This window comes from Fistularia commersonii, chromosome 33, assembly GCF_037954325.1.
Source record: "Fistularia commersonii isolate RoL2024-O1a breed Wild chromosome 33, RoL_Fcom_v1.0, whole genome shotgun sequence".
NCBI classification, from domain to species: Eukaryota; Metazoa; Chordata; class Actinopteri; order Syngnathiformes; family Fistulariidae; genus Fistularia; species Fistularia commersonii.
Window position 1 is genome coordinate 9,400,634 of NC_141316.1, and position 27,335 is coordinate 9,427,968.

Genomic DNA, 27,335 nt, shown 5'->3' on the forward strand with positions numbered 1-27,335 from the left:
AGAAGATACGAGGTCGCGATCATGCATTTCTGAAGGGGTACGAGTGCAGGGGGGGGTAAAAGAGGCTTGTCGCGTCTCTCTATGGAAGCATCCCGAGGTGCTAGCCTGGCGCTAACGATGAGCTTTCTCAAAAAATTGAGCGGTCTGCCGCAGCTGCAAGTGTCAGTAGTAGCCTGTTCTTGTGACTCGGAGTGAGCGGGTCCGCACCGAACGCCCGACGATGTGGACCAGAAGCTCCGGGCGAATCGGACGGTCGGCGCTTCGTCCGAAACTCCGTCCCGACGTTTACGCGACGACGGCGGCTCTGGGATCTGCAGCCGAACCCCCCTCGCCGGCCCCCCGCTAAACTCCCGATTGCATTAGCTGATAGGATTACATAAACAACATGCTTTTCGCATATAACGCACGATTTGCTTTCGTTTAACAAATTACCGTCCGACACAGCGCGAGCATGTGGAATTATTAAGTCGGGTTTTTGGAGATGAAAGCGGCGGGTGTAAGGGAGAAGGCCTGTATGACTTGGCGCGGAATGTGTCATCGAATGTCTTTAAAATTGAAGCGGGAACACAAGCATGTTATGATTACACACTCACACACACACACACACACACAGAGAAACACAGCATAGTGTGGAAGCCATTAACTCAGCGCAGACTGACAGAATGCCAGCAGAGAAAATGGGTATAAAAATGAAAACCAAAGGCGACCGATGGAACGATCCCAGGGACAAACTTTCCTTCGGCGCCGAGCGAGCGCGAGAAATCTCCGCCGGGTTCGTCCCGGCATCTTACTTGCGTGATCGAAGCCCGTCTGCATTCGCCGGAAGAGCCGGAGCCTCCACTCCCAGGCCTTCAGCTGGCGCTCCCGGTCCGAGCCCTCGCTGCCCGCCTGGGCCTGCAGCTCCGACACCCGCCGCTCCGCCTCCAGCACCAGCGTGGCCAGGTGTAGCGCCCGGCCCTCCAGGCTCACGACTAAAAACACACACACACACGGATCAACGGTGAATACCTGCCATCACACACACGCACACTTCCTGAAAATATATTGGCTTTTTATAAGTATGCAAATCTGGAAAGCGTCGCGCTGTTTGCAGCATCTGGACGTCACTTTGCGCCGCCGCTGTAAACCTTTTTATTTTTTATTTATTTTTTTTTTTCCAGCAAAACTCGTGGAACAATTCGATCTATTTATAGCCCGAGCCACGACTTCAAACAAAGAGGAATGCTCCTCTCTCCCGGAGGGGGTTTACTAAAACAATGTGAGCAAAGATGTTTGCTTTGACAAAGAGCACGTCGCCATAGGAGCCGAGATGCCGGATCGGCGTGACGCCGAGCGAGCGAGCGAGCGAGCGAGCGCCGTACACCGGGGAACAGTAGCATATTGTACTCCTTTGGTGGCTGCTCACTCGTGAAGTGTTTGGGACTGGCGCGAGTCTGTGTTTAGTCTGCGCCGCCCGTGTTTGTTCGTCGTAGATTCCACTGTCGAGCGTCAGATTCCACTGTTGACAGTGGGTTTAGAGCTCCGTGTCCAAATGTCTATCTGGGTGTTTAATTCTACCGAGTGTCTCCTGCTCCTCCTCCTCCCCCTCCTGCTGCCGCTGTTGTGTTTAAAAAGCGAAGCGGCGGCAGATTTAAGGTCGAGGGTCGACTGGCGCGATCCCGCCGGCTCTTCTGAAACCCGCCAATGAGAAAATAACGTTGCGCGCCGGCGTTTGTTTGATTGTTGTTGTCGTCGGCGGGTCTCCGTCTCTACGGTAACCGTCCGCCGCCGAAGCCCGGCGTAAAATCAATACGCGTCAGAATCGGCTCCCTCTCGGCGTGGAAGGGACAGCTTTGATGTGGATTCCTCTCAGATGGAGTTTGATTAAGTCGGCGCTCGTAAAAAGCCGGCGCTCGCCGTCTCACGAGTTGACGGAGAGCACAATCAAAGAGCAAACTTCGGTAAACACTACTTTCCATTCAAGTGTTTTCAATTTAATGATACCTTTATAAGACGTCTGGCCCGGCTCTGGAAAAGTGCGTAACTGCCTGTGTGTGTGTGTGTGTGTGTGTGTGCGGGTGCAAACACAAACAGCCGAGGAGCCTTGCTGGCGAGTTCTAATCATTAACAGAAGAAAGCAGCGGAGTCTCTGCAGACCACAGACATTGAAAAGTGCTTACAAAGATGACTAATATTGCATCATGATCGCCGCCCCTTCCAGTATGTTCTCCCCGCCGGCGGGCTGATATATTAGCGCCGTAGTAAAATCTCGCCGTCGGTTCTGCGCGCTTTTTTTTCGGCGGCTATCGACGCTAGCCGTTAGCTCGGAGGTTTCACTCACGCTACTCACAGTGCGGGCTCTCCTTGGCGCCGGCCTGCAGCAGCAGCTTGGCCACGGGCACGTTGTTGGTCATGATGGCGATGTCCAGCGGCAGCAGGCCTTCGCTGTTGGGCGTGTTGAAGTCCAGCTCCTCCAGGCTGTACTGGGAGAGCAGAAGCTGCACCAGGTCCAGCTCCTGGTGCTCCACCGCCTCGAACAGGGCTTCGTTGCTCTGGAACTGCGGCGAGGTGAGGGTGAAACGTTCGCAGGTGCTTTGTATGTGGAGGCTCTCCTCCAAATCTTGTTGTTATGGCAACCGGACGTGAATTTCTTCACTTGAAGACGTTTCACCCACTTCTCCTGCAACATTCACCTTGTCGGGGTTTTAGTGAGAACCGAAGAAACCTCCGGGACGAGGAGGTGGAACATCTTCAAGCGAAGAAATTCAAGTCCGGCTGCCACGACAAGAAGATCCGAGCAAGAATGCAAAGTTGCTTTGTTACTCGTGTGCGTCTCAACGTCTCAACATCTCGACATCTCAACGTCTCAACATCTCGAAGTCTCAACGTCTCAAAGTCTCAACGTCTCAACGTCTCAACGTCTCAACGTCTCAACGTCTCAACGTCTCAACATCTCAAAGTCTCAACATCTCAACATCTCAACATCTCAACATCTCAACGTCTCAACGTCTCAACATCTCAAAGTCTCAACGTCTCAACATCTCGAAGTCTCAACATCTCAACGTCTCAACATCTCAACGTCTCAACATCTCAACATCTCAACATCTCAACGTCTCAGCGTCTAAACATCTCAACATCTCAACATCTCAACGTCTCAACGTCTCAACGTCTCAATATCTCAACTTCTTGACGTCTCAACATCTCAACATCTCAACGTCTCAAAGTCTCGACATCTCAACGTCTCAACGTCTCAACATCTCAACATCTCAACATCTCAACGTCTCAACATCTCCACATCTCAACATCTCAACGTCTAAACATCTCAAAGTCTCAACATCTCAACGTCTAAACATCTCAAAGTCTCAACATCTCAACATCTCAACATTTCAACATCTCAACATTTCAACATCTCAACGTCTCAACATCTCAACTTCTTGACGTCTCAACATCTCAACGTCTCAAAGTCTCGACATCTCAACGTCTCAACGTCTCAACGTCTCAACATCACAAAGTCTCAAAGTCTAAACATCTAGACGTCTCAACGTCTCAACATCTCAACATCTCCCACCCGGGGGATGCAGGGATGCTCTTCTCGTCCTCCATGTTCCCCTGAGCTCCTCACTTCCCCAACCCTCTCCCTCTCTCTCTCCCTTTGACTTACGATGGCGGTTTTGCGCAGCCTCTCCTTCTCTCCTCCCCGTCCTGACACCACGCCGTCCTCCAGGGCGGGGGGGTTGGTGCCCACACGGAACTTTCCAGACAAGTTGCGGTACAGCCGGCGAGCCGCGCTTGGCGAGGACAGGCTGGCTGACTTACGGGCCGGGGCCGGCTGGTGGGCCTGGTCCCCCCTCATGGGCTGCGTCATCTTGGCGGAGTCGGCCCTGCGGGAGAGACGTGTGTGTGTGTGTGTGTGTGTGTGTGTGTGTGTGTGTGTGTGTGGAGACAAAAGAAAAGAAAGTTGTCAACTTTGGTTTGGATTCGTGGAAACAAGACGCACATGTTTTAAAACCGTTGAAGCCTTCAGAGGCGTCGGCGTAGCGGTTTGAACGCCCGCCGATGATATAACGGCGCTCCGGGTTTCCGCTGCTTCCGCAGAGATCGCTTTCCAGGGCTTTCCAGGAAGCCAGAACGCGAAACCGTCTACCTGAACCGGGGAGTTCTGAGAGGAGGCCCGCTCCGGATTGGATCAGAAAACGAGACGGGGGCGGATGTTTCGATGATTTTTCCAGGAAAAAAAAAAAAAGCCGATTTTTCTTGGACATTCCGCCATTGTGTTTGCGTGCATTTACAAAATGTTCCACGACACGCGGGAACAACCTTGGACTCCCGAACCGAAACGGGGCGCACGCATATTGATTAACTGAGGGATCAATAATGGAAGATCGGGAAGATGCCAAGAGGTGATTGTTGTGGGACGCCGTCGGTCCGATCGGAGACCTTCTCCGATGTAAAGCGCGGAGCAGAAATGTCATTCACTCATTCCTGGATTCATTTTCTAACCTGCTTTTCAGCCTCTCATCCACATGTCCGACACACACAACCAAAAAAAACAAAAAAACAAACAAAAAAAAAAAACTGTGCAATATTTCATTTCACAGTGCAATATTCAGAACTGTGCAATATTTCATTTCATAACAGTACACTACAATTTTTCCTTTTATCATACTATTGTGCACTCCTTACCTCACTTGTTACTAAGACACTTATAGTTTTATCACTTGTTTACTAAGACACTTTATAGTTTCACTGAGACACTTTATAGTTTATAGTTTATCTTATTTCTAATTCTGCCTTTTCTTTTTAATATTTATTACTGTTATATTTTCTGTAACTCTGGCACAACAATTTCCTCTGGGATTAATAAAGTTGTTCTTATCTTATCTTATCTTATCTTATCTTATCTTATCTTATCTTATCTTATCTTATCTTATCTTATTTGCTGCACAGCAGGTGTCAAACTCAAGGCCCCGCCGGCCAAATGTGACCCGCCAACTCATTTTCTGACTGATGGACCGCTTTTCTCCCAACCTGTTTCTTTACCTCTTTTCCAGACTCTCCTACGCTCTGGACTTGATCTCCACCCCTTGTATCCTCACCGTTCCTCCCGGGTTCCTCTCACTCACACACATATATTCTGTCTATATTCTGTTTCCAGAGCATACCTCCGCTTCTCTAGATGTTCCTCCACCTGTTCCCTGCTCTCATTAGAGATCACAATGTCGTCCGCAAACATAAAACACATCTTAATGTTTTGAAAAACTAAAATGCTACTAAAGGGGCAGCTCTGGTTGGCCCATGAAGGGATAGTTTATGCAAAAAAAAAACAAAAAAAAACAGGATGGCGCATTTTGGACCGCGTGCCGTACCGAGGTCAGAATCGAATGAAACCTCAGGGGTGTCAGGAATAGAAGAGATAGAAGAACATCAGCCAGGAGGAAAGGAAAGGTGGAGGAGACGGTGGTGAGACCAGCAATGCTGTTTTATTCCTGTCATTACTATTGTCAGTTTTTATTGTCGTTCAGTTCTGGTTGTCTATTTTTTCCCCCTTACTGTTCCATTCCGTCCATTCAGATCCCTGATGTTGTTGTTGTTCTCCCTGGTGTCTATTTATCTTTACGATTTTCTGTCTTCCAACTGTCTCTATTTATACTTAGATTATTTTTGACACTAGACACACTTTTGACAGAAGAATTTCCCCTCTGGGGATCAATAAAGCAGTGACAACGACCAAAAGACTGAAGGCAGAGCTGGAGGTGGCAGAGATGAAGATGTTGAGGTTCTCTTTGGGAGCGACCAGGATGGAGAAGATCAGGAATGAGTCCATCGGAGGGACGACACATGTTAGATGTTTCGGACAGAAGAGACGGTTGGGTCATGGATGCTGGAATTGGAGGTCTCGAGGAAGACCAGAGAGAAGATTGATGGATATGAAGTCGGTTGGTGTGAGAGAGGAGGATCCAGAGAAGAGGGTTCGATGGAGAAGGTCGATTCAATGAAGGGAAAAGCTAAATGTATTTTTCTGCTCAATTTATACGTATTAGCTGGACTCAATGGGACCAGTAGGTGAAAGTCACCCTGCTGGGAGCTGGAGGTCATCGCCTCTGCTCCTTAAATCACGGGAAGGATATAAAAACGTGGACCATTTTCCACGCACCCCACATTTCGGCATCACATAAAAATGATTTTGTGGTGGAACAAGAACCTCAGAGAACCCCAGAGAAGAGGGTTCGATGGAGAAGGTTGATTCGTTGAAGGGAAAAGCCCAAAGCCTATGGGTCTCCACTGAACCTCCTGCATGTTTAAGGAACCCTGAGGAACCCTGAGGAACCCCACGCAGACACGGGGGGAGAAGATGGAGCCTCCGCATAGAATCCAAGACCTCCTGGCCGCGAGGAGGAAGCGCTAACCGCCGTGCTTTCCGTGACATGTACCGCATTTAGCCAAAGAGATAAATCAACTCCTGGAGGAGCCACTCGGAGCTTCCCCTCCTTCTCTTCCACCCTCCCTCACATCTTCTCTCATTCGTCTCCCGTGATCTGGTGGGTCTCATCGGAGCCTCACTTGAAATCGGCGAGGTTTCAAAAATATAATATTCGAGGAAAGCGAGCGCAGGTTGAGTCAGGTTAGACCGTCCACGCCATATGTCAAGGAGTGTCACGCCGTCCGAGGACAGATTTGTCAAGTTGAGAACATCTGTAGGAAAAATGTTATTTATATTCCCGCTCGGCTATGGACGTGTGAGCCTCCACGCGCTCACACACACACACACACACACACACACACCCTCCCCGACACATGCGGCCCGCACAACAGCTGACAGCGGCCCACGTTGTGGATATGAAAGCGGCCCCGAGCCCCCCGCAACAAGCCCTTTTTTCACAGGGGCCGATACACCTAAAATACCCCCAATCCCCGTCCCTTCCCGCCCGGTCCCATCCATCTCCACTCCATCCCGTAATAGACGCCTTATTTTAGCCATCCTCGTGTTCCCGGCCGGGTCTAACCTATTCCAGGGTTCCAGATAAAGGGTGGCAGGTATTTGGAATAATTTTTCCATGGGCCTGGCCCGGAAGATAAAACAAGAGATATATTTGTAATGCGTGCGCCGGTATCCCATTTCAAAGAGAAAGCCCGTTGGAATCCGGCCCCGGGCTTATTGTTATTTGCCTGAGATGGAACAGATGACTTTTTTTTTCTGTCGGCAGGACGGTGCCCCATCGCTCTCTGACGACATTAGGGAGCCGGCGGCGTAACGCGTGAGCGCTTTTCAAAGAGACGTCGCATCCTGCGCGCGAGATTGGGATGTCATTCCCCAATGACAAGTCCTCTACCCTTGTGAGGGATAAAAAGCGAATGCCGCCGGGGGGGGGCCGTGCGTGCACGGAAACGTCACGTGCATCCAGGGGAGATCAATGTCATCTTGGGACGGACGCCGGCGTCCATGCCAACACAAAGAAACTATTTGTTTATTTGGAGTTTGTCATTTTGGTTTCATTTCTTTTTACATTTAAAATGTCAGGTCGAGAATTTTGCTAGGTTAGCGCTAGCTCAGGCTTAGTCTACACCTACAAGAGCTGTTTGGAGCCGTTTCCCGAAATTAAAAAAAAAAGCATCAGGAGTCACACAACCCTTTTGAAATATTAAATGAATTAACACGGTATTTGACCTTTTTTTTTTTTTTTTGCTTTGCCTTTATGCTATGTATAAATAAAATATATGTTGCACTTTTTAAAATGAAATTACTCTAAAAAGTATTATTATTTATCATTATTAAAATCAACAAACAACTGCAGAGAAAACTACATTATGTTAAATAATACTAATAATGATTCAATAAATTATTATTGAATTGCTATTATTATTATTATTAAAATCAATGAATTAATGCAGCGAAAACGATATTACGTTAAAAAAATAATTATTCAAAAAATATTATTGGATTATTATCATTGTTAAAATCAATGAACAACTGCACCAAAAACAATATTGCATTTAATAGTAATAATTCAATAAATAATTATTGAGTTATTGATTTTGATAATAATTATTCAAAAAATGATAATTGAATTATTATTTTTATCAACCTCAATGAACTGCAGCAAAAACGATATTATATTAAATAATAATAATCTAATACATTTTTATTGAATTATTGATTTTAATCATAACAATGCAATACATTATAATTGAATGATTAATTTTAAAATCGATGAATAACTGTAAAGAAAACATAACATTCGTGCGTGCAACCAAACATTATGACCTCCAAAAAATGCATTGGGTTGAAGCTTTACTTTAGCAAAATACTCAATGTCTATTTGGTCCCTTTATGTATTTATGAAACAAAAAAAGAAGAAGCTGAACTTAAATCGTCCACCTCTGTGGATCCTTTTCCTGGCAAAAATATTTGAACACGTTTTAATTAATTGTTACAAGATTGCATCGTCTTCAAATTTAAAACGACATTTTAAAAATGAACGAATTGAAATAAAATCCACTTGAATTAAATACTCATTAATTATTGTCAAAAGCCACAGGAAGCCACGGCTCAAAGATATTTTCTCCCGAGTCTGTTATTTCTTATTAATATTAACACCATTATCGCATCTTCTCGGCTGTTAGCATGTTAGCATGTAGCGATTAGCGCCACTGGTTTTAATAGTAATAGCTCATTAGACCCTCTTTCACCGCCTCTTTCACAAGTAAAAGTCAGCTTTAGTTACAAATCTCACAATTCCACATGAAGTTAACAAAATATTTAGAATAATAACGTGCAAATTAGCAGTAAAGTGCACTGTTACATTAAACAGTGAACATTATGAAGTATAAAGTGCACACAGATATTGCTGCTATTGGACAGCATGGAAGGATAGTAGCAGAGATGGTTTTTTTCGTGCACAGTTTAGTACACGTCTACCAAGCTCTTGCTTTCCAACTCTGTCTGTCTCGCTCTCTGGTGGAGGCAGAAGGCCGACATCCATCCCTGCGCGACTTTCCTCACCGCCGTCGCCGATTTAGTCTATTTTTTTCTTCCTGAGTATTTATGAAACCCATTTCTGGGCCATAACGGGCTATTTCTGATCATTATAAGGAATTCCATTGATTTTTAATAATGACTTTGTAAACCGCTGTGTGTGTGTGTGTGTGTGTGTTGTTGCAGCCTTCATCTTCCTAATACACACACACACACACACACACACACACATTTCTTCCAGTTTTACCAGTGTTTGAAAGCAGGAAGCAGTTGTTCTGGGAAAGTCTCTGCCACATGCCAGACTCCGTGTTTGGCCCCCGATGGGTTCCACATCAAATACACACCGTCTGCGACAGGACCGTATCAGCACCGACACACAATTAACACCCCTGTGTTTCAAACACACACACACACACACACACACACTGCCCGTTTAATGTTTATATCAGCCTGTTTGTACCGACTGTTTGTTTCCCCCAGACGGTGAGTCAGATGCAAATACTATACGAAGAATGCGGCGTCTAGACGTTTGTTTTGAAAAACAAGCGGAGAGGAGGGGGACAAAAAAACACGGAGATCCGTTAAAAGTGAGATGTTAGAGCAAATGTTCCAAGTGGTTCGAGGAGTGCCGGCACGGCCGTGTGATTGCGGTCCAAGCCGGGGGGAGGAACCACAAGCGCATCGGCCAAAACAGTGGTGCGCGGAGGGGCCAGTCAGAAACGCGTCGGAGGAAATCTGCATATTGGCAGCCGAGTGGAAAGTATTGCTCAGTGTCGCGGGTCCCAGATTATGCGGCGGAGTTTAAAATAACCCCACGCACGTTTTTGAAGGGGTGCATCTCGATGAGCTGGCAATAAAATCACCCTTGCGCCGCCGCCACCGCCGCCGCCACGGCGGTTTAATACTGTCAGAAATTACAGTGGATGCATATTTTCCCTCTTCATCATCTTCACCAGTGGGGTTTCTTTGACCCTGACTCACTTCTTTCTCGGCTCCATCTCCTCTAAAACCTTCTTCTCCCTCCATTCTTCTGCTCCCGATGTCGCCCCGATACAAGTTGTTACTCTATCATGGGTTGTAACCTGGTCATTACGTGCGCTGACGCAAGGAGGGCTCGCTTCAAACCCGCCGGCGACCGAATTCCTTCTTATTGAGACGACGAGTTCACGGACGTCACGTTGTGAGTTGCTGGAAGCGTCAAGTCGGATCAGAAGTTTCTCCTCGGAGGCGCCGATGAGATGTTTTGGAGGTGGGAGCCAATGAATGAGCGCACTGGTTTCGCCCGTGATGGACGTGTCTGGACGTTCGGCTCGCGGCGAGAAGGTCACTGCTCGGATTCCCTTCCTGTTTGGAGTCTCCATGTTGTCCCCGGGTTCCTCCCACCGTCCCAAAAACACAGAGGAGGTTCACTGGAGACCCTGAATTGACCAGAAGTGAGAAAGAGGCCCAGTGATTGACAGCCGGGAGAGGCTACGGCACGGGTGGCGAACTCATTTTGGCGTCTGGACGGTCAGTTCATAGCGTAATTACCGAGAAGTAACACAAAGTCCACATTTTTTCCTTTCTTTTTTAAAGAACAGGTCAATTCTAAAATCTTTCTTCGTATTGAAGTGTTCCTTTAAAAAATACATATTAAAGAAAAGGAAGTGCAAGTTCAACAACACTCTGTCTCACTTCTGTCTTCTCACTTCTCCGTGCATTTTGTTGTATTTCTTGCCATCCTGACACCCAAACTCGCTTTGTTCACACCAAGCACGTCGCTTTCTTATTAACCTCGACCAACAAATAAGAAGTGGCCCGTTTTTTGGAGAAAAAAAAACCCACTCCATGTCCACTTTTCTCTTTTTGGATGACGACATCTTGCCAATATGAAGTTGTGACTCACACAATGTTGCGTCGCGTTGCTAACACTAGCTAAAACAGTCCACCTCTAGCAGACAATACAGGACCTGCATTTATTTTTAAAAAAAGTAGTTCATGAATTCTAGTTTTTTTTTCAAATTGTAGATTTATTCCATGGGCCGGACTGGACCCACTGGCGGGCCGGTACTGGCCCGCGGGCCGTACGTTTGACGGCCCTGGGCGACGGCACGCCTGCAAGTTGCATTTTAAGCAGGACAAATAATGAATGAATGATTAAATGAATGATTGAGTGAATGAGTGAATGAATGAATGAATGAATGAATGAATGAATGATCTTTTTTTCTAAAATCTTTTGTGAGTGATGCAGGAAATGTCCTCCAACCACTACAAGCAAAATAACTGCCGGGTGGTGTGAAGAGAAATACCTATGGACTTGGAGGAATGACACACACACACACCGTGTGTCTCATGTTAGCCTGAAACCTTTATCGACTGCGATGCAGGTAGAGGTCAAAGTCAGAAAAGGCGAAGGGGCACGGCTAGAAACGAGCAGAAAGTTTCAAAACTCACTCTCGGCGACATAAACACACACACATATGCTGACCGGGAGAGAGAGAGAGAGTGTGTGTGTGTGTGTGTGTGTGTGTGTGCGCTGGCTGCTCTAAATGTGGCTTGTAGAAGGAAATTCTGAAATCTGAGTCTTGGCACCAGACAGGCTGGAGGCGAGCGGCTGGATGCAGGGCGACCGAGAGACATTTTATAACTCGATTCATTTAAGCGTCCCCTCTGTTTAGCTCTTATCACTTTATGGGCAACGTGAGTCCACGCCGACGCTGTGACCCGCGGCCGCTCGCTCGCTCATTTCCTCGCCGACAGCGACCCGGAGGGCCGCGTCGGGCGGCCGTTCTGCATCGATCCTTCCACCAGATGTGCAGTCGTACGCAGTTGGCCGGCGGCGGCGGCGGCGGCGCTGGAACGGCGCACATCTTGATAACAAGCCGCCTCATTAGCGCCGGGGAAATCTCCTCTGTGCTGTCGCACTATAACCGCCAGACGGCACGGCCGATACCAAAAAGGATAAAACCACACACACACACACACACACACACACATGAATGACGTTGAGGCCCGTACACGCCGTCTGGACTCCCGGATCCTCCCGGCGCGATCAGTTGTCGCTCCTAATGACGTCCGTTTGACTCTTTCGCCGTATCCGAGGCAAACGGCTAGACGGGAGGCGTGCCGGACCGCCAACTTTACCCACGCGGCCGTAAATAAAGCGGCAAACAAGCGTTTCAAACAGCCTTTTTTTATCTATCACTCTTTTTTATCTCGTCTTCCTCGCCTTCCCTCCGCCCCCCTCGGGAGGAATGGCGGGCGGGCGGCTGTATGTTTAACCTTTTGAGCGGGCCTGCTGGGCCGAGCGAGGCTTGCCACCTGTTGGCTCCGTGTGTGTTTGCGAGTGTGTGTGTGTGTGTGTGTGTGAGCGGAGGTAAATCTCTCTAATTTTGATGAGCAGAGACAACAGTCGCCATGGGGATGTGTTGGCGGGCAGTTCTCAAGCGTGCACGCCCCTCCGCCGTGACGCCGTGTCTCCCGCCGGGTGGCTCCGGGCCTTCTGGGCCGGAAGGGGGTTCGCCTCGCCAGTTAGCGTGGACGCCATGTTTAAAGTCCCGCGGCTGCCGGTCGGCGAGGGAGGAAGGCTCGGTCCGAGCGAATATTTGCTTAGCTTTGTTTTAGCCGAATGCTAATTTTCACGCGTCCAGGTGAAGAGCGCCGCGTCTTCCGCACGCCGCTCGGCCCTACCTGCGCTTCCTGGCTCAATCTGGAAGCCATTTTCACAAACCAGTTTCGAAACCACAGGCCTCTCGGGTCCTGCGCTGATTTTTTTTCTCCCTGCCTCCGACCCTGAGCGTGATTCTCACACACACACACACACACACGGAGGGGTGTGCTTTCTCCAGCCGTAGTTGTCTTTTATCATCTTATAAGCAACACATGGAGCCAGGTTAACCCTCTGACCTGCTGGCTGTCTGTCTCCACACACACACACACACACACACACACACACACACACACACAGGCGCGCATAAATGGAAACAAACACACAGACACACCAAACTTTCCGCCCGTACTCTGAGTTTTGTAACTGCTCCCCCCCCACGCCTTCCGATCCACGTTTCTAAGCTCTTTGTCCCCCTCTCTCGCCGCCTCCCTCCATCACCTCTTCACTCCTTCTCCATCTCCATCACCCCCCCCCACACACACACACACACACACTCACACACACACACACCTCCTCCCTTTTGCACCCCCATCCCCAAACCCTCATTTCTCCGTGTCTGCTGCGTGCTGAGTTTGAGGTTTGGAGTGGAAACTAGAGTATCAAGACGGAGACACACAGGATGGCCAGCTTCAACCCCCTCCCTCCCTGCTATGTGTGTGTGTGTGTGTGTGTGTGTGTGTGGAAGATCACACCTAAAAACAAGGGTGGCGTGGACCGCCATCCCTTCCGCCAAACGGCAGGCGAGCTACGAACTTTACCGTTCGAGGAAACGTCGAGCGCCCGGCGTCTCTTTCTATCTGAGATGAGGTTCTGAGCCGGGACGAGGAAAAAGGAGGGCGTGTTTGATCAAATTAAAACCAAATGAGAGAAGCGGCGCTCGGTCCAAACCCTCTTGAGCCACCAAACCTTTGCCGATTAAAAAAAAAAAAAAAAAAGAATGCAAACCGCAGTCTATTTTCTTTTTTATTTCTCCCACTCAGTGTGTGTGTGTGTGTGTGTGTGCAGTTCATGGAGACTCCTACCGGGTGACCTCCTTTACACACCGCACTCGACATCACGCTAACGACTGCAGTGTGTTTGCTTGTGTTTTGGCGGTAGGAAAATCCAAGAGGGGAGGAGAGGCTGCAGCTAGGCGCGGCGGCGAAACCGCCTCCGCCCGGCCGCCATCCCCCACCTCCCCCCTCCTCGACCTCGCCGCCGGAGGAACGAGGTTTTGTGAGACTCGGCGATGCTCTGTTTGACGGCGGGAACCGGAGGGATCCGACGGCGAGCCGGGGGGGCGGGGGGAACGTCGGTGACCCGAGCGTGCGGCGGATCGATGAATCGGCGGAACTGTCCGCGGTGCTGAAGCAGCCGACAGGTTTGTGATCGCATAACCGGACACTTCGTCCGTCCGTCCGTCCGTGTCGTAGACGCCTCCAACATGTGGAACTACAAATATGACTACAAATATGGCCGACGTTTGGAGAGAAAAGATAAAAATTGAAAAATCTCTCCTCCCTCACGCCCGACTCGCCCCTCATCCTCTTTCTAGAATGATCTTGACTCACTGAGAGCGTTCACGCCATTTAGCATTCACCCGTCCGTGCACGCCAATGACGTGCACGGAGCCGAACAGGCTGTCGGGAAACGGCCGGGAATTGCACCGCCAACCCGAGTTGTTATATTCTGCTGCAAACAGGGAGGATGAGGCTCCAGCTTACGCCGCTGCGATGTGTGTGTGTGTGTGTGTGTGTGTGTGTGTGAATAAATCACCTCGCCTCTCTCCACTCGGTCCAAGCTATGATGTAGAGCTTTGTCAGGTTCAAGTCATCCCTGAAGCCCGAGAACATCCAGCTAATCCTCCGCAGACCGCAGACGAGCGCCTCGCTGACGGGCCGCCGGCTGCTCGCCTTTTTTTTTTTTTTGTTTTGTTTTGTTTTTCTTTTTTTTTTTTTTTACATTTTTAGATTTTTATAAGAATGGATGTGGTTTTTCGCAGCGCGGCAACGCTTCCGCGCGCGTTGTTGTTGTTGAACTCGTGAAGTTTCCCGTCCGCGAAAATGAAACTTGGCCTTGCTTCTTCTGCGTTGTCCCTCGGGGCGTCTCTGGCGAAGCTGCTCTGTTGGGTTTTCTTTCCAGAGAATTCAAGCGCTGATACAAAAAGCCACCGCAGATCCAACAGCCGCCGTGGCGTTGAACTACAGATGACGTTTACTGATAAGTTTGCTCACTTATCTGCGCTAATTATTTATTAATTTATTCATTCACGCTCCTGAGTATAAGTCGCACTCACTAAATTTGTAAAGAAATAAAAATGGCTCCTATGTGTCCATTAGTAAGGTGACATACACTGCTCAAAAAAATAAAGGGAACACTTAAAAAGCACATCCTAGATCTAAATGAATGAAATATTCTTATGAAATACTTTGCTCTTTACACAGTTGAATGTGCTGACAACAAAATCACACAAAAATGATCCATGGAAATCAATTGTATCAACCCATGGAGGTCTGGATTAGGAATCACACTCAAAATTAAAGTGTAAAAACAAACTCCAGGCTGATCCAACTTTGATGTAATGTCCTTAAAACAAGTCCAAATGAATCTGTGTTGCTTCCTGAGTGGACACTATGATTTCACACAAGTGGGATTGACTTGGAGTTACATTGTGTTGTTCAAGTGTTCCCTTTATTTTTTTGAGCAGTATATTTACGCGCAGATTTTTTTTTTTTTTTAATTTTCAATAAAATACCTACTGTAAATGCTTATTTTCTGAACAGTACCCTGAACACGTCTGGAAAAAAAAAAATAAAAATACAGTAGCCTGCCAGGAAGAGGCATTGATGACTTCTTCATCACTGAAACCACTAAAATATTCTTCTTAAAGTCTCAGAATTCCTCTGTCACTTCCTTCGTCTGTCTTTGTGATTTATCATCGATCTGATGCGACCGCGCCAATTATTTTATACATTTATAAATGTTTTATAAAAGCGCCACGTTTAAAAAGTAGCGTCTAATAGTCCGGAAATTCAAGTGGTCATCCAACCATTCACTCCTACATTTAAATGTCCGGACAATTTCTCCGTTTTTTGCAGCTGACGCGTTTTCGCGGGGGAATGTTTGCTACCTCCAAATGGAGAAACGGGTGGAAAGCCGACGCCGGGTCGGGGAAGAGCGCTGTCGTGTTTCCGGGGTAACCGTGGGTTACCCCGCCTGCTCCTCCTCCCTGTTCCCCCCGCCGCCGCCGCCGCCGGAGCCTATTTACTATGATTACCGACAACAATAACACCGCCATTATGTTTTATTATCACATTTTCTCCCGAGAACCTCGATAAAGCAGCTCATTGGCTCCCGATGCCGGCCTGCAAGCCCACCGGATGCTTTTTTGTTTTGTTTTTTATTTTAGGAGTGGGGAGTCTGCCGTTTGGAGTCTGTCTTGATTTGACAAAATGGCAACGTTCTACTAAGTAGATAGTAAAATGCTGAGCCCGCTGAGACCGCGCTCTGACATTTCACGAAGCCTTTATCTCCCGCCGAGAAATGAAATAAAAGCCCGGTGATGTGCGGCGAAGGGGCGAAAAAAAAGTGTTTTTCTTTAACGGCTTTTTTAGAGTCCCGGCTCTGCGCCGCCGTTCATCACAGCAAACTGCAAATGAAGGCAAAAAGGGACTAATATCTCCGAGATGTCCTTTTTTTTTCATTTCAAAAGAAGAGCCGGGCTTAGATCATTCCCGCCGTCGTGAAATTCTGTAATTTATTCTTGTAAATCACATCTTAGCGGGACGAACGGAGCGGACGATAAATAAACCTCCTTTCCTTCCAACTGGACCGTCAGCGGAAAAGCGAGGTTTCAGCAGCGCTTTTTCCGTTTCACGCCGTTTCTCGGTTATTTTCACGAGATGGTGCGACGGTCCACAGTTGGATTCGAAGCCGCGTCAGCCAATGACAGACGCTCTGAATGAATGAATGAATGAATTAATTAATATTATGTTTGATAATCAGCTGATCTTTCTTGCCGATTTCCTTCGGTTATTTTGTTTCTCCGACTAACGCCGATTATGAAACCTTCCGCTCTGCCTCCCCTTCGCTTGTTTTTACCGCGTGCAGTGGACCACTTTCGCTACTTCGCAGAATTTTTTTTTACCGGGTTCTCGTGATTTGGCGTTCTTAAGCACTCCTTTTTTTTTTTTTTTTTTTTAAATATTTATTTATATTTTATTTTTATTCAATTTTTTGTTTTTCCTGATTAAATAGTGGCTCTTTGATCCATCTGATGCAGCTCCCTTTGGAAATTAATCAAGTGTTTAATGGTTCGTTTTTATGTAATTTTAGATTTGATGGTTATGGTGATCTTGTAACATCTCAGTTAAATGTGTTAGAATATATTTGTCGCTCTTAGAAAAAAAAACTGCAGAGGACGGCATTTTTGGTTTTCTGCCGGTGGATCATTTAAGTTCGGCTTTTCTTCTTAAATACAAAAAGGACTCAAACAGAAATTGAGCATTTTTCTTAGAAGTAACCTTGAGTTCAAAATTGTTGCATGCTGAAATATAATTTTTGTTTTCCCTGCAGTTGTTCATTGTTTTTAATAATAATAATTCAAAAATATTTTATTGACTTGTTATAATTAAAATCAATAATTCAATAATTACTTATTGAATTATCATTCTGAAAATCAATGAACAACTGCAGAGAAAACAATATTGCATTTCTTTAATATAACACATTTTGTTTATACATTCGATGCGTTAATTGTCACGTGCAAAAAACATATATAACGTAGAAGTCGTGTTAATTCATTTTAAATTTCAAAAGGGTTGTGTGGCTCTTTAAGCGGTAAAGGTTGCCGACCCCTGAAATAGCCACATTCTAGACCAGGCGTGCCCAATACGTCGATCGCGATCGAGCGGTTCTAGAAGGCTAGCGAGTTAGCCTCCAATTTAGCCTCTAAAACGTATCACTTCCCCACAAAATGGGAGGTGGACTTTTTTTTTTTTTTACTATGTTATTTTCAAAGTACGCTCGCCTCATCTGCCGGACTGCCATCGCTATCCCGAAAAAGGCATTGTGTCGCTGCGTTTTCAGACCGTTCATAAAAACTACGACGCCGACTTCCCTGCGAAAAGTGAGAAAGGTGAAGGAACTAAAATCCCAGCTGTCGGGACAGCGGTCGTTTTTCTCATAGCTAACTTTAACTACGTTACTGACTCCATTCAAGTCATCAGAATGAGATATTTGCCAAAAAAGTACTCTGTTGTAGCGTGCAGTTATGCAAAATCCACAAACATTTGTTGTGTAAAGTACACCCAGTAGATGAAAATGAATAAATACACAGGACTGTCTCAGAAAATTAGAATATTGTGATAAAGTTCGTTATCTTCTGCAATGCAATTAAAAAAACAAAAATTACTTTTTCATGATATTCTAATATTTTGAGATAGGATTTTTGAGTTTTCTGATGATGTAAGCCATAATCGGCAATATTAAATTAATTAAAGGGTTGCAATATTTCAGTTGATTTGTAATGAATCCAGAATGTATGACATTTTTGTTTCTGTAATTGCATTACAGAAGATAAAGAACTTTATCACAATATTCTAATTTTCTGAGACAGTCCTGTATATTCAGCATTTTCAATGGAGGAAGATCATTTTCACATGATTTCACATGAAGCCGGCACGCATCCTCGGACGACACGGCTTCTCCGACATGACTACTGACGACACGGGAGGTTTGTCGCGGTTTGATATATCTGTAAATATCGTCAAAATGATCACGTCTCTACTTCGAGGGGGGTCTTGGAACGTAACTCCTGCCAAAATTGAGGGTCGACCGTACACAGATATCACAGTTTCATCCCGACGCTGCAGCTCTGGAACAATGCGCCGTGAATCGTGCGCAAAAAGAGAATAAAATGAAATAAAAAAAGACGACTCCGGCGCGCCGCGGGAAGCTCTACAGAAAAAAAAAGGAAAAAAAAAAAAAAATTCCAAGTATGCGAGTGACTCACGGGGTAAGAAGGTGCTACTTGCACACATGTTTTCCCCGTCGCCGCGGCGATGACTGCGACGGATCAACCTGGTTTCGCCTCCGCGCCCGGATCTCCTCTCCTGGGGGGCCTGGTTTTATAATATTATGTCACAGAAGACAATCACGGTGGCGTGACAGTGGCTCGGCGTGGAGAAAGTCAGAATCCAGCTGCGGCGAACCTCCCGTAAATGAGCGTGTCCAATCTAACCCACTGCGTTTCATTAAAACCAGACCACATCAATCAGGGCCTGAACTTTAAAGGGCAGGTCCCTTCTCTCCGACAACGTGGGAGAAAAACGGCGAGCCGTTAAAAAGCCCGAGGACCTCACACCGCACACGCACCCCGACACGCCGCTCTCCGGGCGGACCACACATCCGATCGCGACGTCGGTCCGAGACCACACAGAAGGTCTCATGAGGTCGACAGAAGACCTCGTAAGACCTCACAGCGGGTCCTTAAATGATTAGATGGGACTTCAGAGAATCCCACACCTGTGGTCCGTCGGGGGGGAAAAAAAAAAAAAGGGGGTTCCCACAGAGTGACACGGTTCTGGAAAGTGTTTAGAGGCGTGACTGATTGGATTTTTTTTTTTTTTTTTTCTTTTCTTTGAGTAAATAAAGCGCGAGGGACGTGCGCGATCCGGAGCGAATTTCCCGCGGGTGAGGGAGGGGAGGAGGGGGGAGGGGGGGGGGGGGGGGGGGGGGGTTAAAAATAAAAAAAAAATAAATAAAACAGAAGAGCCCGTGATATACGGCGGGGAGGATGCCAGATGGACGGCCGGCGGGATGGATGGGCGGATGAATGTGCAGAGGCTAGGCAACACGAGGGAGACTGGGAAGGATTCCCGTGGCCGGGGACGGGAAGGCAGCCTCGTGATGGAAAGCTTTCAAACTCCTTTCATCGGCTGCCTAAAGACTGGAGCTTTACAAGAGCAAGATGAGCCGGCGCCACTGAAGCTGCTTGGCGCTCCTCAACGAAACCCAGACGCGGAGACAGAGCAGCACCCTATTACGACTACACCCAATCTATACCCCCGCCCCGAAACCCCGCTGACCTCGGGCTCCATTTCGCGTACAGATATTTGCAGCCGTGGCTCGCTCACAGCTGTCTGACTTATTAGGTGTTACTCGCGGGGACTTCAGAAATGAACCGCGATGGAGGATTTTAAAGAGCGGATCCGATCCCCGCTTAGGAAGCGTCTCATCCGGATGTCCCCGGAAGACGCGGGATGAGTTAGTAAAGAGAAAATACCAGTCCACGCTCAGGGATCGTCGCCTGTAAGCGGAGGATCTGTCCGACGGGATCTTCTCCGCCTTGGCCGGACGTTCCTTCAGCGACAGGCGATGGGTGAAGCGGTAGATTCCCGACTCCGACCTTGAAGGGAGAGCAAAGATAAAGAATGAGATACATCGTCCGGGAGCTGCACGGAAATGCTCGCGTTCGACGTCGAACCGTCGGGAGGCTACGTCGACGCTCGGTCGCTATTCTTTTTTTATTTCGTGGAGAAAAGTCAAATATATCGTAATCTCTCCGGGTCGCCAATGTCCCAGCTCGGTCAAAATTAAAAACAGGAAATGTAATCGTTCTTCCATTCCAGCCCGAGACGCATTTGATGAGTATCAGCTTCGCGATACAGCCGCGGCAACAGTCGGGACTAATCAAAATGTAATGATATTTTTCTCCCCGGCTCGCGGAACCGAAGCGAGGGGGGAAAATATGCGACGGAGACGAAGGCTCGGCGGGGCCCGTTTATGTAAAACACACAAATCCGCGGTGGGTCGAGGTAAATCGAAACGCGTTTGGGACGACGGGAGAGTTTACGAGACGCGCGCCGCGCACGAAACCGGGCGCTCGGCTCGGCGAAATTAATGAAAACGTCAGGAAACGACGTCCGGGTTCATTCCCGTTCCCGGTATTCCCGTCTCGCCGGTTTAATTGACACGTCGACGGATGAAATAACGTTGTGAATTCCACCGCAAAAAGACACGGGGGTAGTCTGGCTCCGGCCCACGCCGCAACACGAGAAGCGGCGCTCCGGCTCGCTAACGCCGCGTTTAACACGATAATACACGTTTTATAAGACCGAGATGTCAGTCACGTCCAATCAGGCGTCGTGGGTCTGCAGGACGGGTTCAATCGCAGTTCCAGTCGCAGGATAAGAAGCAACGGGAAGACCGCAGACCACCAAAATGTCGACTCCGCAACTTGGAGTAATGACGAGTGAAATAGAGATGCTCAGACTGCAGGCCTCTTATCTTGATTTAAAACTCTCTTTTTTAAAAAAAAAAAAAACTGACCTGCCAATTTCAGAGTCAATTCCAATTTTTCTCTATTTTCCAGAAATGCAGCATGTTTGACAGCGCAATAAAACTTTTTTTTTTTTTTAATAAAATAACTTTCCAGGTTCTTGAACCCCTCCCCCCCCCCAAAAAAAAAAGAAACCAAATAAATAAATAAAATAAAAAACGTTCATAAAATGAAACCCAGCTGAAAATGCATTGCAGCTCAGGAGGACGTGCACGTTGGGGGGGTCAGACAGCACGGCTGATGTTATGGATTTATAAAACCGCTGCGCGACGGAGCGGTAAAAACCACCGAACCTGAAGCGCACGAGGACGTTCTTGTCCGTCTGTAAGCATCAGCAGAAGCGACCTTCCTCCTGCCGTGAAGGCGGTTGTGGAGACGTCTTATCGGGTTTATCGTTCCGAGAGTTTTCACGGACGTCACTACAGAAAAGGTGGACTTCCTGTCGATTGCAAGGCCACATTTGGACACATTCACCCTGTCATTCACCCGTCACGGGGACACGAAATACATCTGGACAATTTATGGTCTCCAAAGATCCTCCTGCATGGGTTTGGACCGAGAACCCTGAAGAAAAGCCTTCGGCAACCCAAACCTCCTCTGACTGAAATGATAAATTATGCGGAACCAACTTTTAAAAATGGCAGTAAACTCCTTGTAGATGTTTGTAGATAGAAAAGAACTTTATTAAACCCGGAGGAAATTCTTTTGCCGACATTACATTCATTCACTTGAAACATGATGTTGACTTTCTTGCTGTCAGGTTTCCTTCCAGCTGAAAGGGGAGGAGTTATAGAGTTTGATGAATACGATGCAAAATAAGTTACATCTTTCGATCTGCGACAACGTTTCTACTCTCGGAGCTCTTTCGTGCTCGGGATATTTTTATCGCGTTCCGATGGACACGCCGACAACTTTTCGCTCTGCAAATCCACCAGAGAAAAAAAAAAAAAACGTCTTTCCACCACATGTTCTCAGCCCGAGCTAGCGTGGACGCGACCGATCGAGACGTTTGCTTTCCTGGACGACTTCGCGTTTGCCGCGCCGTGTGGAAGGGGTTATAGATAGCAGGCTTTTTGGTTTACAAGGGTGTTGGGAAATCTTAAGAGTATTATTTTTGGTAGGTTTAAGCTGATTTTGGAAACCCTACAGGAGGGTGTTACACCGGTGCTCGCTGTGTTTGCCACCGAAGGTCAGTCTCTGTTTCATAAGTGTCAAACTCTGGCCCGCGGGCCAAATTTGGCTCGCAATGTCATTGTATTTGGCCCGCAATCCAAACCAATCCAAACCCTCCGGTATTCTAAACTATGACGCATGTACCGCTAATACTACAAATCCCAGAATGCTCTGCTGGTGTTTTGGCACGAAAATCACGACGGGACCCATAAACGTCTCCTCCTCCGTTGACAGTCGTCATAGCGACCTTATGCTAATACTAGCACCGCGCTACTCCTCCGAAAAACGAAAGGCGGCCGATCGGAGTACATCAGCGTGTTGCAAACTGAGCTATAATCTTTACGCACTTTAATGGTTTCAAGTTCATTGAAGGATATTTTTATTTGGGAATTGGTTTATTATTGTTTTTTTTTTTAAATATTTTTTGAAATTGTTGCAAATAAAATGCAGCATACGATTTTTATTTCATTTTTATCAAGAAATGAAATGGGTTTCAATTTACTGTATTTTGATTTTGGATGCGTGGAACATTAAGTTATATATTGTATAGTATGAAGCTTTGCTTTTTTCCGTATTCAGTTTTTAAGCAGAACATCTTTGGGTCTATATGAAGAAGGTTCATTGTTTTATCCCGATTTTTCTCAATACGCCCACTGCGTATTCGAGTTTAACACCTCCGCTCTATTTTAAACGACCAACAAAGCGACGACGACAAACAGTGGGAATAATGTGACGCTGCTAGCGGGTGCTAAAAGCGGAAAAAGAAATAAATGAAAGACGCCAGAACACCGAGGAGCCCGTCGACTCTCAACGTGGCGAACCGGCTTTGGCCGAAGACGGTGAGCATACGTGGCGCCAAAGTCAAAGGTTCTGCAGTAGAACTGTGATTGGTGCGGTGGAAGACTGGGTCCACCTGGCACGCCAACACAACTGGCGTACCTCCAAACATGCCACTATACATACACAGCTGTTTCATTGTGAGGACGCTGCCAGGAGCTATCTAAATGGCCTTCTTTCCCACTCCTACACCCTCCCCTGCTCACCGTGCGCCAGATTTTTTTTCTTTACAAAGAGCCGGTTGACCCCCGAAGACAAAGGGGCATATTTTCCAGAGTGAATCACACGGACGGGGCGTGGGATTCTTCTCCGACGCTTGCAAAAAAAAAAAAAAAAAAAAAAACGCTAATTAGCCTCGTCGTTTTCAAGCGGTTCTACCTTCCGACGCGGATTGACAGCGACGCTTCACGACGGCAAACGCAGAAGGTCCCCCCCCACCCCCCACCCCGCCTCCATCGCCGGTCGTTAATAACCGCCTCGCTTTTTAAAGGTTTCATGACAGTTGGCCTCTGACCAATAGTTACATTAAGCATGTCCCGTAATACTTCAAACACACATTCGGATCAAACACATGACACAACACAACAATAGGATAATGACTTCAATGGCATGAAAACACGTGGGATCATGACTTCAAAGAGGCGGGGGTCAGCAGACATAAATGAGGACCCGGGGTCCCTTTGAGGGATTTAGGGGAAAACTGGACATGCGAAGCAGGTGGGTCACAGTGGATGGGATCTGCTGGCAACTGGTTGCCTCTTGACTCCCAGAGAGCTTCAACCCTGGCTCTGCAGCGTGCAGCTGTCCCTGACAACATCATCACAGAAGGCACACTGCGGTGATGCAATCCCCGCTCAGTATATCGTCTCATAAGATTTATGGTCTCGATTAGAATTCCTCTCGGTGCGCTCGGGAAATCCGGCGTTTTCTTTTATTTTAAAACCCCGGCCCCTGCGAAGTGCTCTATGATGAAGTTGCAAAGGTCACTCGAGGAACGACGAGAAAATTTAAAAGTGAGGAAGAGTTCTTTGCTTTTGGTGTTTTTGTGTGAACGGAGAAGGGGAACTCCGAGAACTTCGTCGGTTGGCAAACCATGTATAAAAAGTACGGGTTTGTCACACACGACCAAATCTACAACGCTAATTCCCGCCCTGAAGGTGGCGTTCCTAAGCGCGAACCCCGCGTAACCATGCTCGCCCCCCCTTGTCCGACCTCCCTAGGCTAAATTCAAGTTGTACCTTATTGGAGGAATTGTGGACTAGCTGTAGCTCTGCTATCGTGAACGTGATGTTTACCAACAAGAATGGAGCCTTTTGGGCACTAGAACGGGATTTCGTTTGTGGTAAAATCGTATCTACTTCCTGTTCGTCTAGGGTCTGTTGTTGTTGTTGACCGACCGGTGGGTCAGCTAAATATCACGCGGTGGTCATTTGGATCAGGTGCTAATGTACGCTTGACAAACCTGGAATAGAAAACAGCGGTTTTCATCTTTAGACAAAATTCTCTATCCAGTGGGAGGTTAGCCATGTGGAATTCGAACGGTCCACTAAGAAAAGCCACTTTCTGGAGCCTTGTCAGAAGACGGTTGTTGGCTGTCATGGCCGAAACCCGATAAGCCGGTATTGTCTGCGGGTCTTGACGGAGGCACAAAGGATGACTTGGTTTGTCCAGAGTTCACCTGAAACTGCAGATAAGAATCGCTGGGCCAGAGGGCTATCGGCCGAGGTGGCCACAGAAGAAGATAGATAGAAGATGGAAGCAGAAGGAGCAATGGAAATTTCATGTTGTGTTTAACTGTTTCGGTTTTTGGCGTGTTCCTCCGGGGTTGTGAAAGCTCCGGCCATATTCTCTGGACAGTCAAACCTAGTTTGCCAAGACTGTCCTTTGTCGTTACTGCTGGAGGTGGACGTCATGGTCAAGACGAATCAAGTGCCTACAAGTGAGAGCCAGGGTTCCATGCCAGCAGACAGCGTAAAGCTGCTGCAAGGAAAGGAGCTCGCAGATCACGAGGTTTCGTACAGCGGATGTACATTAGGGAGATGGATACGTTCGCCATCGGCAGTGATACGGTGCTCTACGGAGCTACGTTAGGAACGCGAGGCGTCGCTTTTCGAGCCTGGCAATATCAGACTCTTCACAAACTCTGGGTGGTGATGGAAAGAAAAAGCTCCCAGACAGAAGTGGACGAATGAGCTTCCTCCGGCTTCGGGTGGAGGAGCTCAGATGTCTGTGGGGAAAAGAAAAGGTGCCAGCCGAGGTGTTTTGGGCGTCTGGTAAGGGGACTACCTGTACCATCTACTGTAGAGGTTATCTGGCAGGAGGCCCTGGGGCTGATCTTATGGAGATCTTGTGATGGTATTGGAGGTCCTCCTGGAACGGGATGGAGATCGTCACTGGAGACGGGAATATGGGGGTCTACTCCAACTGGTGAGGGTCTACCAGATTAACGTACAACATGGATGGATGGATGCATGAATCAATGGATGGATGAGTGGGTAACAAGTCAATTATTTTGTTTGTTCAAAATGCTACAATCAGAATAAATATGTCAACCAAGTTAATATAGCAACTCAGGTTGAAGGCCTTGTATTGACTTCCTGTCAAACCCAAACCAAACCTCAATAATTCCAGTTCCTAGACCCAACAAATGACATAAAGCCCAATTAGGACCAGCAGACGGTCCTGCTAAGGACGCTTGGTTGAGGTACAGTTGCATTTGTGCTAAAATGCTCAACCTGTGAGCTTTTTAGCACTCATTCGGGACCGGACAACACTTCCGTTAAATCCAAGTTCTGTGCGCTCCCACAGCCGACCGGCCGCGGCGCGACTTAGTTTAGCGACATTAGCGACTCCCCTTAACCCGTTGGCACGGGACCGCTTTTGTCAGCGGCGACTGCTTTGCATGACAGAGAGAAATGTCGAGCCAACCTCACGTGCCTTCACTCGCACATTCACACCTTCACACTTTGGCTGGAAAGGATGACTCGCTCTCCAGCGGCTCAATCACTGGATCTTATTACAGAAGCACCAATTAAACTTTGGAGAAATGTTCTACAAATTGCGCAGAAATACCCATTTTCTCTCTGTTGCCACACAAAAAGCTTCAGACAGGATACTTGGACCCGTGGAGGTTCATCAGCCTTTCACCCTCTCATTAACTCACTAAATTGAGACATATATTCACACGTTATATAGAAACATACGACATTCACCCTCTCATTTATGTGTCACATGAACGCTTTCAACCATTCATCCTCTCATTCACAACCTCACCCTCTCACATGTCATTATGCCTATTTTTGTGTATTTTATTCTTGTTGCGATCGTTTTGTTTTGTCTGGTTGTCTATTTTTTTTCCCCCTTACTGTTCCATTCTGTCCAATAAAATGTATCTTATCTTATAATTCACACATCACATTCATCCTCTCATCGACATACATGCGTGCAGCGACATGGAGAGGCAGGGGAGGCCGGGCCTCACCTGTCATTGTGGAAAGAAAAAAATTGCAAAATGAAAAAATAAATCAAATGGTTATATTTATTCAGTGATTTGTTCTATTTCCACTTACCGTCACCATTTTTAGTTATTTTTTTCAGAATCGCTGAAAAGACAGTTCGCATTTACCGTTCAAATATGAAGAAGAGACGTGCTGTGACGCGGCAACAGCTGAGCCCACTATGGACTGCGCGATGATTCCGCTAACCGTGCTAGCATGCTATGCACTGAGACCGTAGTGCCATCTCTGTGGATGTCACTATTGAAAAAAACACTTTTATTATTTTTACTAGATTTAGCTACAGTTTAGCTGATGTGTCAAATGTTTTTCGTCAACAACTGTAACGACTGCGAAGAGACATTAAGCGAGGCACGCAGTGACGGTGCCTCCAGGTAGGGGGGAAACTAAGTAAAGGACAAAGTATTTCATCAGAATATTTCATTCAATCAGATCAGGGATGTGCTATTTTAGTGTTTCCTTTATTTTATTTTTTTTGAGCAGTGTTTATACAGCCATTCACCCTCTCATTCACACATCCTCTAGAAATATTCATTCATTCACCTTCAAAGGCATTTCCAGAGAACTATTCACTCTTTCATTGACTGCCGGTCCGTTCAGTGTCTCCATGAGGGAACCCGGAGAACCCTGAAGAACCCCAGGGAGAACATGGAGACTCCACACAGGAAGGAATCCAAGCGAGGAGCTCCCGGCTGTGAGGCGGAAGCGCTAACCGCCGCTCAGCCCTTTTATTGCTTTTTCAAATGAAGCCAGAAGTCGGGTTCCCCGTCGCAGCACATTTGTGGGTCAAACATCCCCTCATTGCGCGAACGTTATCCCGGTGTCTCGTGCAGTTTGCAGAAAGTAAAGCATAACTTTATAATATTTGCGCTGCATTGAATATCATAA

At 47.2% G+C, this 27,335-nt stretch overlaps 1 protein-coding gene across 5 annotated transcripts in view; it reads right to left on the reverse strand.

The window, feature by feature from the left end:
• ankfn1b (ankyrin repeat and fibronectin type III domain containing 1b) overlaps nucleotides 1-27,335 on the reverse strand; it is a 128,118-nt gene that overhangs the window by 14,563 nt on the left and 86,220 nt on the right. For all 5 annotated transcript variants that reach the window (XM_086140686.1, XM_086140687.1, XM_086140688.1 and 2 more), the window contains 4 exons: nucleotides 19,867-19,989; nucleotides 3,641-3,860; nucleotides 2,330-2,537; nucleotides 792-971 (listed from right to left, as the gene is read on the reverse strand). In XM_086140686.1, coding sequence (XP_085996812.1) covers nucleotides 792-971; nucleotides 2,330-2,537; nucleotides 3,641-3,860; nucleotides 19,867-19,989 — 731 coding nt within the window. The remainder of the gene's footprint in view (nucleotides 1-791; nucleotides 972-2,329; nucleotides 2,538-3,640; nucleotides 3,861-19,866; nucleotides 19,990-27,335) is intronic.